At 48.1% G+C, this 12,210-nt stretch overlaps 1 protein-coding gene and 1 long non-coding RNA gene across 3 annotated transcripts; one reads left to right on the plus strand and one right to left on the minus strand.

The window, feature by feature from the left end:
• The first annotated feature begins 4,981 nt into the window (after nt 1-4,981).
• Nucleotides 4,982-6,223, plus strand: LOC124683343. Of its 2 annotated transcripts, XR_006996643.1 has the most exons (3): nt 4,982-5,268; nt 5,365-5,462; nt 5,864-6,223. It is a non-coding gene; the product is annotated as an uncharacterized LOC124683343 (long non-coding RNA). The 2 variants fall into 2 exon arrangements; XR_006996642.1 differs by lacking the exon at nt 5,864-6,223 and having other exon boundaries at nt 5,365-5,640.
• A 3,531-nt stretch (nt 6,224-9,754) lies between these two features.
• Nucleotides 9,755-11,704, minus strand: LOC124683344. The gene is made up of 4 exons (XM_047217881.1): nt 11,598-11,704; nt 10,782-11,263; nt 9,977-10,692; nt 9,755-9,815 (listed from the first exon to the last, which is right to left on the minus strand). The coding sequence occupies exons 2-4, from the start codon at nt 11,254-11,256 to the stop codon at nt 9,810-9,812; spliced, it is 1,197 nt and encodes a 398-aa protein (XP_047073837.1). The 5' UTR covers nt 11,257-11,263; nt 11,598-11,704; the 3' UTR covers nt 9,755-9,809.
• Between the last annotated feature and the right edge of the window lie 506 nt (nt 11,705-12,210).

Raw genomic sequence — 12,210 nt, forward strand, 5'->3', positions numbered from 1 at the left:
CGGTCGTTGTTGTTGTGTCATGGTTTGTGGTACGCAACGGATTATGCAAAGAATTCTCAAATCATTCGCAATAAGAAAGTGGTTATGGAAGATGCAAGCGGATCAATGCAACAACTTGCAAGCCAACGCTGTGGTCAGAGGGGTTAATTAACCGGTTGCCATTTCATCATTGCCAAATGCGCGTCTGACGAAGGGGAATTGACGGGACATTTGCACGCGACAGCAACCGGACGCCGACTTCCCCAAGGTTCTTCACGTGGATGTGCTGCAGCAGTGCAGCTTATTGCTACTAGTAGAATGAATAAGTATATATATATATACTATACTTATTCGTGAACAGCTTCGATTTTTTACAGAATTTTGGGTTTGTTTTGGGCCTATGCCGTTGGCTGACACGTGTAATGCTGTGCATCGTTTCTGTTCCGTGTGTATTTGTGGGGAGTACTTAGCTCTGCCTATCTATTTTAACTCCCCTGGTTCTTTATGTGGTGGTTATTTCTGGGTGCGTCTAGCCTATTTTTCCGGTCAAAGCAGCAGAGAAGAATCGGGAACCTCCACCGCTTCAACCTGCAAAACAAAATAGAGTGCGCTTCCTCAGGAGGGCGAGTTGGACGCGCCGCACCCCATGGCTGCTCGCGGCCCGCCGCCACTGGCCGCTCGCGCCGCCCGCCCGGCGCGCCTGCCCGCCCCGTCGCCTGCCTGCCCGCGCCGTCGCCTGCCTACCCGCGCGTCGCCGCACCGCCTGCGAGCGGTTCCCCACCGCGCGACGCCGCTCGCCGTCCGCGACGCCCGCCCGGCGCGCGTCGTCACGCCGGCGCCCGCCGTCCCGCGCGTCGCCGCGCCTCCGTGTCGCATGCGGCCCACCGCCACCGCCGCCAACGGGATGGAGGAGGCCACAGCGGGCCCGTTGCGCACGCGCGTCTGCATCATCGGCAGCGGGCCGGCCGCGCACACGGCGGCCGTCTACGCGGCACTTCCCTCTCCTCCTCCGCCTCGCGATCCTCGTGGATCCCGGCTCCTGCGGCGCGTGGGAGGCTCCGCGGCAGAGCAGGCCGATTCGGTGTCGCGCCCGTCCGCTCAGGTGGGGGGGCGACGGCGGCTGGTCCTGCTGCACCTAGACGGCCGTCTCCTGCGACCTCGGGAGGGGGTTGGGGCTGCATCTTGCGGAGACGTGCTGCACCCCATGGACACGAGATGCATGTATTATCCATTCGATCAGCCTAAGCATTCTCACTCAATCCCTGATCCAGGGCGACAGAGATGCAGCCCTTGCTTCCAAAGGCCCTGTCAACATACTGATTCAGCCGGAAGCTCCCATCAGAACCATCGAATCCCCCGTTCTCAAAGACGGCGATCCTTTTCTTCTAGAGATGTTGCACTGACAGATGATGATTTCTCCCCAGGCTGAGTGCAGGATCGCTGGCCGCACCATGAACGCTGCAGCAATCCAGGGGCTGGTTCTCGGGTGCGGCACCCACTCTCTCGGACAGGTATGAATCCATGTACATACATCGCTACCGCTGCATCATTTGGTCAAGGTTGGTGTACGCGTCTCTGGGATTTGGGAATGCAGGAAGCAAGATTTGCGAAATCTGTACGAGCTAGGTTCCATTGTTGACGACTATGAGGTATTGCTCTGCAATCTTCTTCTTTGCACCTAATGCTCACACAGGTTTATGTGTACTAGATTTCTATGATATCAGCCCAATGGTCTGCATTCGTGCTGAGTCGTGCTGACAAACTCTTACCTGATTTTACTATGAAATTCTGGCTAAGACATTTTCAACTTAATTTTCACACAGAAAGACCTCCTTCTAGATCTTACTAGCAGCAGCTTCTGTTATCATTCCAGATAACCTTACGGTACTCATTCATCATTATAGATGCCATTAAAATAATTAGGAGATGAGTGAGCCAACTTGTGGTCTAGAACATACATGGAGTGACCAGCCATAATTAACAACAACTACATTCACTTTAGTAGATGTACCAGAATCAATCTGGACACGAAATATGCCGGATTTATGAATAATCAACCCATCCCTTATTTTAGTTATTACTTACAGATATGAATTATATTGGTGGATTATTGTGAGAGTGTTTCGCATAATTGGGTGTCAGATACTCTGTTGTGCATGAATTACTCTTCAAATGATTATGCATTGACATCACACACAAACTTCTGTTTAATATTAACATAAGGTTGCTTTAATCACCTTTTCATATCTTAAACATTAATTCATTATTGCCGTTGTGTCAACTAGGAGGAAAAAATATTCTACTACGATTAGTAAAGCAAACAACAACTATAGAATGATATGAATTATATTGGTGGATTATTGTGAGAGTGTTTCGCATAATTGGGTGCCAGATACTCTGTTGTGCATGAATTACTCTTCAAATGATTATGCATTGACATCACACACAAACTTCTGTTTAATATTAACATAAGGTTGCTTTAATCACCTTTTCATATCTTAAACATTAATTCATTATTGCCGTTGTGTCAACTAGGAGGAAAAAATATTCTACTACGATTAGTAAAGCAAACAACAACTATAGAATGCATGATTGGTATATTTTCACCTCCATCCAGAGTAGATTGTGCCCACTGGACTGTTACTGCCTAAGCATTTCTCTAGAGCTAACTACCTTTCCGCTTAAAACAACAAAGCAGTTTGTTACATCAGATACAATGGCTGTAGAAACGTCAGATACAATGGTTGTAGATGCAATAGCATCTGTTACATACCAGATAGAACTATTTCTCACATGAAGCGTTTGCCTCTGCTCCTGCTGCAGGGAATTGTAATAGAAGGCAACATACTGGCTGTCCGTATAGAACAGTTCAGATATGTGCTGAAGACTTGCCACTTGCTGAAGAATTGACCAACTGTAGTCTCTTGAGTTTTGGTTGCAGGATCCAAAATGTTCCTGATTGGCCAGGTTAGGACATTATGACAATTCATATGTTGCACAGTCGTCTTCTTTCATGGATGAATGTGGTTATGTTCATACTTGATACAAGATGTTGATGAATTGAAGAGAACTGAGGACTGTTCATTACAGCGTATGGCCTCTATATTTTTCTCTGTAATGTGTTGCACACACAAAGAAGGAGAGAGAGAGAGAGGTTTATGGATACTCATACCTGTTTAAATTGAGGTGAATCAACACCCTTCTTAAGTTATTCTCATTTTTTCCTGTTCCACTTGCAATTTCTGTACTATTTTCAGTGTGCATATAGTTTGTGTTTCTTTTTTCTTCCATTGTTTACTCACATATCAGTTCCTGCAAAAATTAAATCTGGAAGAAGTGTCATCCCTCACAGTTACAGTGTTCATCCTTAGGTTAGAAGTTATCCTTCATTGAGTCAAGACTACACCATATATATTGTCTTTGATTTTGGGCTTATAGGTTCTGTCTTATCTCAAATTATCATAGATATGTTTGTCGTTTAGAAGTCTTTTATCTTAGCTGTAGTTTGCCCCCAAATATTAGTGTATTTTTTTCTGCATACACTCTTTTCTGTTTATATCCATTTGATGCAAGAGAATGCTTACTTTCTGCTGATAGCCAATGAGCACAACAAAAGCAAAACTATTCCTTTGAAAGAGAGTTTTTAGTACCCAAACAGCCCAGCGTACCTAATGAGCAGTACTGTCCTCAATCAGAGCAACATTCCAATTGTATGCTTATATATGATCTTTGTTTACGTTGCTTCCATATGTATGATTCCGCAGCACCTACCACAGGTGAACCATAAGCGCATTTAAATCTTCAAGACTAAGGGGGTTCTTCTACTGGGGGCCAAGGTCTTACTTGACCATACACAACTGTGGGCTGATTTCTCTCACAGAGCATCGCTCTCCTGGAAAGAACACTAACTATACCTATTTTGTGTACTTTCTCCGTGTTGTAGTAGGTTATATGTTTTCCATAGTTTATCTGTTCAGTGAACTTTTCTTTTGTCATGGATTTGAACTGCTGATTGATTTGTTACCAAGATAGGTATTTTATTAGAAGTTCCTTAATTAGTATGCTCTGTTTTCTTTTCCTTACATTTGGTTTCTACAGTCTGTCCAATCTTTCTGAATTCAGAGCGAAAAAGAATTACTTACAGACAAATTGTTGTCTACATGCAGAACCAATGGGTAAATAGTTTATAAGCAGTTCCAGATACAGTTATCTTATCAGTAACATTTTTTGTTTAACAATGAAGTTCTTTCCATCTACAGCTGGCACCAAAAATTAACAGATCGATTGTGAACAAATTAGACAATGTATACCAACAGTCAAAGAAAGTTGAACAGTGCATACCATTTTTTCTCTTAATCTGCTTGGTTTTATTTTTAGATGATGGTTTTCCAAGAGGCTTCCTAATGTACTGATTGCCTTGAACAATTCCGAACTACATTCATTACAATCTACTTCTTAGATGCCTCTTATTGCATTATTAACCAGCGGTAACTACAGTGTAGATCCAAGCTGACTCTCCAACTGCTTCTCTCAATACCTATCTGACCATAACTAACAAGGAATTTCCGCGAATTAGTGAGGAGCTGATTTTTAGTATTGCTACAGATTGTTTCCGGTTACATGACGCATGATAGTACTCAATGCACAAATATTGAACATTCTTTTATAACCCGGAGCGCCTGTACTTCACTAAGATTGGTGTATACAAATGCAGCGTATTCACCCAACAGTCATGACACGCTACCGTGGCACAACATATTTCACTCTCAAGGAGGCCTGCCAAGCGTAGGGATAATTGGTTGGTGATGACAACGAGTGGTTCTTGCTATCTGACAAAACTATCCAATTGCCTGTCATCCGGTTTCTCTCTGACATGAAGGTGAATACTGAATGAGAGTTAATTATAAGACTTATTAGTTTTCGCCTGCAGTCTCGAATGCTCCCGGTAACAATTTTTACCCATGCATTCCTGATTATTGAGAAGGAGATTTTATGGTGATGACATTGATGGAGACGCATGATTTGTCTGGGTAAACGCCCAGTTGAGCCTACTGATGGTACATATTTTCCCTTCTTCCTCCCATATTTTTATGTTGCCGTCCTTCCTGTTGTCTGCTTCATGGTTACTTGCAGTTTGCTTTGTACATGTCCCTGCTGCTGGGCTGCCTGTGTCTTTACTGTCTAAGTTTGGTTTCTCTGCTTCTTTACATGATGTATTCTATTCACTCGGGTCGTCGCAACTTCCTACCAGGCCTCCTCTGCAGGGCATTTCTTCATGATCTGCTCCAGGTATGCTTTTATTTTCCCATTGGACTTTTTAGTTTTAGTTGCTATGTGTTTTTCTTCTGGTTGTTGATTTTCTCCTTCAATCTGCGTGTGCTTCAGGTGTGGAGCCTTCCCTTGATATAGACATATTTGCTTCTGGAGATGATTTGTGTTTCATGGGTACAGGTTAGAACAGTCAATTGCAGCTAGACCTGGAGGTTAGCACATAACAAATTCGTCTTCACATTTAAGTTTCGATGTACATATTGTCATATTCGTAGGACATGTCTTATGCTGACAGAGATACACTCATCTTCGGGCAAGATAATTTGCTAGCTTTTGTTGGGTCAGACATGGAAGTATTAATTGATGGTTATGTTAGTTTTTCCTGGAATCTTCAGAAATTGTTAGCCATACCCAGTTGTTGAGTCAGGCAGTGACATACTGGTTTTTTTGTAGATAGCTTACATAGAAGAAAAAGTGTTGTTCTTTTGTAAGCTTATACTTATTCACAATGAATTAATTATTGACAATTATGATTAATTTACTAAATTCTTTATTTCTTGGATTCAATTTTAACATGTATAGATGACAAATGTTCTGTTTATTTTTATGGCAGAGGGTAGTTGACCTTGGCCGAGCAGCAAAAAACCTACTGTGAGCATTTTATGTACTATATTATCGCACAACCTCAGAGCTTCCTTTTACCGTGTAAATTATTTTTAACCAGTCAGAGCTTGGTTCTTTGGAGGTACAGTGCTCAGGAAATGGATAGGCATACCGCAAAATTTGTTCCTTAGTTTGAGGTGCATTCCTTCTCAAAGTTACATATACTATGATTTTTTATAAGAGCCAAACTAGCAACCTTTAGTTCTTGAGATTTTCGTTATACTTTGGAGTAACAATTTGCAACATGTTCTTACATTTACTCTCCAAAAGACGTGTGTGTTTTTCTCTATGTTGTCCTGGCTGTTGGGGAATCAGTTACTTTGTGTTGAATAAATAAGCCTTAAAATGCAGGGCCGCACAAGCATGCGTTGTTTTTCCTGGGATAAGCAGCATCAACTGCTTTATGTACAAGTGAACTAAGGTTTTGACTCATAGTTGTGTGCACCAGATATATATCATGAAATTTCCATATATAGTCACTGCCACGCATGCATTGAACTGCAAATATTGTCTCACCGGCGCGGCGTGCCGCCGCGCCACTTCTTGCTAGTACTATACTAAACAGCAACACACTTCTTTTTTGTGGTAGTTCTGGATTATTTTTAATTAACCTAGAGCTGACACGTGTGCTCCTTTGTGGTTGATTCCCGCTGTTTTTTTTCGTTGTGCAGTCTTAGGGCATCTCCAGCGACACCGACGCCCGTTTGTGTCCGCCATGACCGAAAATGCGTCTGGCACCACCTCCAGCGGCGCGACGGATAGTTACCGGGCCGTCCGCGGAGACGCAAACCCGGCCCAAATATGCACGCGCAAAGTGTCCGCTCGGTTCTCGCACGGGCCCGCCCGGCGGGGACACAAGCCGATTCGTCTTCCGCAGCATTACTTGCGGGCGGCGCGCTGCAGCCTTTGCAGGGCCGTGTTCATGGCGCGCCTCGGCTTCCGCGAGCGTGCGCAGCTAGGCGGCGTTGCAGTGACAGGCCATTGAAGGCGAGATGGCGTCCGAGCCTCTTAAAGGGACGGCTGTCGGCAGCCATTTCCCCGACCAAACCATTGCCACATCCAACACTATCCATCCCACCGACGCCATGGGGAAGAAATGCGGCCTTTCCGCAAGACCAAGAACGACCACGAGTCTAGCGGCTCGCGGTCCGGCAAGAAGGCACGGATCGGCCGGTGCGTCCGCGTCAACTTCGCGCGGCAGCTATGGGAGGAAAACCGGCCGGTACCATGGCCGGACGCGAACTTGCCGGGAGGGGCTGGTACCTCAACTCGAGGCGCGTGCCGGTCCCCGTGCCGCGCGAGGGCCGAGAGCGGCGGGAAGAGGTGCGCCGCCGCCGAGCGATCTTGCCGCCGGATCTGCGGGAGGATTAGGCGTACGCACTGAACTCCTACAACTGGATTTCATTCGGAACGTGGGAGTTCGACGCGCGCCACCGCGCTGGCTACCTCAGTGATGTAGACTACTTCGAGCGCGAGATCACCGCAGAAAAAGAAGAGAACGACCAGCAGACGAGGGCGAGGACGAGGGACGAGGACGCGGACGAGGACGTGAACATGGCACACTACGACCACGACGACGGTGGGCCGGCGTGGGATCCGGAGACCCAGCCGCCGGACATTTCCGAGGAGGAGGCCATTGCCATGGCACGCGGCCAGCAGCCGGCGAGGGCGAGCTCAACGACCTCGCTTTGTGGGACGGGCTCGCAATCCGGCTCCGCAAGTCGGCGCTCGCACGGGGAGGCCGGCGACTCCTCCGGCCACGCCGACGCGTTCCAACGACCGCGCTCGCACGATGCTCCGGCGTGGATCCACGGCCACGAGCCTCCTACCCATGCGGCGGTACCTCCTCCACCGCCGGCATACGAGCTTCCATGGGCGACGTCGGAGTTCATTGACCTCGTCGGCGACGACGAGCGATAGGCAGCACCTACTTTTACCACGCCTTTTATGGCTTTTTTATGTTTTTTTATTAATGTAAATTATGGCTTCATGAATGCAAAAAAAAAAAATTATGCGTCGTGCCGCTGGAGCCACTCCCGACGCAAACGGACGCCCGGACGATTTCGACCATTTGGACCGATGCAAACGGACACGACGCGTCCGTTTCTTTCTCTCCTCACGTTCGTGGATTTCTTCTCTTCCTCTTCCAAAACCTACAGGCATTCGATGACCTCCACGGGTGTCGCCCAACTCCTCGCCCCTACCCTTGATGACGGCGGCGCCTTCCTCTGCCTCCATGGTAGCTTGGTACTTACAGAGGCAGCTATCGGGGAGCCACGCCCTCCTTCCATGGGGCGTACAAGGGGCCACGCGCGTGGCCATGGTGCTGGACCTAGCTGGGCTCGAGCGTCGTCGGTGGGGAGCTGGAGGCTGCCTCCGGTGGGATGGTGCGGCGGCGTCCGGCCGGCTAGGTCAGCAACAAGATAATATGGGGCAGGCTCCCCATGGCCGGCGGCCATGACGTGGGTCGGGTCCTCCTCTAGTGTCACGACTGTCGCCGAGGCGCTCCGGCTCCCCTGATGCAGCTCCGGTCTAACCTGAAAGACAGACCCGGCCCAGACTGCTTCCGTCAACCACATACGCCCCCACGAGGAGCTCGACGGCCGGATTCGAGGCCAGATCAGGTGCTCGAGGCGGTGAGTCTCGAGGTCCTCAGGGTGGTGGGCAAGAGGCTAGCTGGCAAGCATGTGGCGGAGGCGGATTGGCTCGCCAGCGGTCGGTGGCCTGTAGAGACAGCTGAGAGAGGGTCATGTGCTCGACGGAGATGGGGCCGCCGGGTACTGCTCGACTTCCTTTCCGTTGCCGTCCTGCTCCGGGTCCATGGTGGCCACACGCTGTAACAGACGTGCTATGCTGACGACTGGTAGGCGCTCCTGGCTCTCGATGAAGGCGGGAGGGATAAGGCGCCGGTCCACTCGGGTGGGGGGCCAACGGTGGCGGGTCGTGTTGCGCCTAGACACCACCGCTGATGGCTGCGAGCACCAGCATGACCGTGGTGGATTCGTCGGGCTCTGTGCACGCCGACGTTCATGGCACCCGAGGAGGCGTGCAGGGAGGAGCAGGGTGACCCCCATCAAGAATTGGAGTTGACGACCCGCGGTACGACATGAAGGTGCCTCGCGTCCGCAGCGTCACCATTCAATATGGGGAGGTCGATAAGGCCTCCTCCATGTAAATTTCCGAGGGGGCTCCGCACTCCTCTCCTCGCACAGGGAGATTGACCGTCTCTCGCTCCAGTCCACCATCACGTCTGTACTCCTCCACCAGCATCTCACCCTCCTCTTGAGTCTTGAGTCGATGGATCCAGGTCAGTTTGAAGTTGTCTCTCGCTCTCTCTCATGTTGAATGTTCAGGCAGGAAATTTCTATTTTTTATTTACTTTTTGTCTATTCAAGATGAACTCAACCATTTAGATATGAGCCTACAAGTTGCTTTGTTTCGAGTAACCCATTTTCTAGTTTATTTTATTTCAAATGAACTCAAATCATTTAGAACTAAACCTACAAGGTTGCTCTGGTTCAGGGAAATATGCGGATATAGAGTTCATGGACATACCTCAGCCTGAACTTTTGACTGCTCGATCGTTTATTTTTGCTGCTCTAATTTGCTCTTTATGAAGAAATTAAGAACCAAGGGTTAGACTAGTAATTAGTCTCTTGAACCAACATATTTTGATTTGAGAGTAATAAGTAAGAGTAACATCAGAAGAGTAACCTGATCTTCCTACTAGGTACAACCTAATATCAGTATGCAAATGAACTCAAATCATTTGGAACTAAACCTACAAGGTTGCTCTGGTTCAGGGAGTGTGCCGATATAGAGGACATGGACATACCCCAGCCTCAATCATGCTATCCCACATCTCATACATCAAATGGAGGCATGGCTTATCTGTATCAGCTGCACGTATCATAGAATAGATGGGCTCGCTGAAATCAAGGATGCAATTCACTTTATCCCACCACAAATCATTAAGAACCTTCTCTTTCACGAATTGTGCTTTCTCTTGAATGTTTCTTTCATCTCTATAATCAGACCACCTAGGACTCACTACCAACAAAGTAAGAGCTTCTTTGATCTCACGGAACCTTTTCAGCATAACAATCTGAGAGGCAAATCTTGTTTCAGCAATAGCTAGAAGTTTCAGCTTGCTAAAATCATTGAACATAGACAACCTCATGGAGTGGTTCATTATGAAGTTCCGGATTTGCTGCGCATCCGATGAAACCTCGCTGATCCAGTTGCAGTGTTCGTACTCGGGGTCTTCCTCATTCATGGCTGCAAATATGCTCTTCAGCGCAAGGTTCAAAGTATGGACGACACATGGAGTCCAGAAAATATGAGGGTACTTCTGCTCCACCATCAGCCCTGCTCCTCTGCAGTTTGATGCATTATCAGTGACCACTTGCACAACATTCCCTGCTCCAATAAAATCAATGGTTTCTACTAGCTTCTGAAAGATATACTCCTTGCTCTTTGTATCTCCCACGGTGTTGATTTCTCTTAAAAACATGGGTCCATCTTCTGTTACAGCCATAAAATTTAAGAGAGGCCTTCTTTGAGGATCAGACCATCCATCTGACACAATACTCACACCTTTGCTGCTCCATGTTGACTTGATTGGCTGCAACATTCGTTCAACATGTGTCTTCTCTTGCACAAGAAGGCTGGTTCTGATCTTGTTATAGCTTGGAGGGACATAGCCAGCTAACTTACCGTTGGCGGCAAACATGAAAGCTTGCCTAAACCACGGGTTTCTAGCAAGATTAAAAGGCAGACCTGCAACAAATACATCGGAAACTTTTAATTTAGTGATTGAATCCTAGCGAACTGGTAAATGAAACATGGTGAACCATAAAAAAAATCACCTGCAGTATAGAACATTCTTGCAATCAAAGCATCCAACTTGCTGCGAGAATCAACATCGAAGCTTTCTTCAATAGCTGATGCCTTTCTCTTCCTCGTACTACCATTCCCATCAGTGGGAAGGGGAATGTTGTTAGGCATGTTGCTACTTGCATCAGCCCTGTCTTGTTCACCTTTGAGCTGAATTAAAACATCAATAGTAACTTTCGGACAAGGCTTCACTCCACCTCCACCTAACTTCAAAAGATGTGATTTCACTCTTGAGTAGCTCCCACTAATATCACGGTTACAAAGCCTACATATGATCTTTGCATTGCCCCCTTGCCCTCCTCCGGTCTTGGCAACTTTCTGCACATACCTCCATAGCGGCCACTTCGGATCATCATTTGGAGGAATCACACGAACAACATTCAACATCTGGACTGCACTTTGTTCTCCACCACCAGCACCACTGCCCGCGTTCGAGTTGCTGGCCATTGTTGACCTGCAAGAAGAGAAACTAACACGACATTATTGCGTAGTCAAGGTGTTCTACAATCTACAATCTACAATCTACAGTCTATATTTCTATATTCAACCTACAATCTACACTTCTACATCTATATTTCTATATTCAATCAAGGTGTTCTACATCTATAATCTACAATCTGCACAGTGCAAGTGCATGGGCTTTTTCGAGGCCTGAACTGAAGTCCTCAAATTCCGGTAACTCACTGGTTCCCGGCGGCCCGGCCAGCGGCCACGTCCGCCGCAGCAATCTCGGGCAGGACCAACTAAGAAGAAGCGGAGAAACTGAGATGGGATGATGGGAAACTGACCTGCAGCAGCAGACGGCGGAGGGGTCTGCTCGCCGGCGACCGGCCGGCGGCGCAGCAGTAGATGTTGCCGGCGATCTGATGCAGCGTCGCCGCCGCCCAGGTGAAAGGTCGGGAATGTGAATGGCGGGATGGGTCGGTCCGTCTCTGCAGCTGCATAAATAGCGAGAGATTCCAGGCGAAAGGTCCCGTATCCCTCACTCACGTATCCCATGCGTATCCTTCCGGTATCCGGATTATTTTCTCTACTACTTAAAAAACGCGAAGCGGTTCCGTCGTCAATCCATGGTATATGGTCCGTCGTCTCGTCGTCCCACTCCCACTCCCACCCCCACGTCATCCTTTTTTCATTTTAGCCCCTAAGAAACCCTAAAATCAGCACTGGAGGGCTAACGGTTTCGACCCATCGTCTCCGACCGCTCATCCCCGACCTCCTCCCATGGACCCTAGCACAGGGTCACGCCGCCGCCCCTCCCATCTCGCTCAACTGCCCCAGCCGCCCTCTATCTCGGCCCCCAACCATGGCCGCCCCTCCATCTCAAGGCCCTTCGTCTTTCCCCGGCCGCCGGCCATCTTACACCACGCCCGAGGCCACGACCACACCCCGAGCGCCCCT

The sequence above is a fragment of the Lolium rigidum genome, chromosome 1, assembly GCF_022539505.1.
Source record: "Lolium rigidum isolate FL_2022 chromosome 1, APGP_CSIRO_Lrig_0.1, whole genome shotgun sequence".
NCBI classification, from domain to species: domain Eukaryota; kingdom Viridiplantae; phylum Streptophyta; class Magnoliopsida; order Poales; family Poaceae; genus Lolium; species Lolium rigidum.

What these genes read in the sequence shown, in the direction of transcription:
- LOC124683344 (XM_047217881.1), bottom strand. Translation starts at nt 11,256, where the DNA reads ATGGCCAGCAACTCGAACGCGGGCAGTGGTGCTGGTGGTGGAGAACAA. An exon ending in AAGAATGTTCTATACTGCAG is followed by an intron (nt 10,693 to 10,781) that starts GTGATTTTTTTT and finishes TATTTGTTGCAG; the next exon opens with GTCTGCCTTTTAATCTTGCT.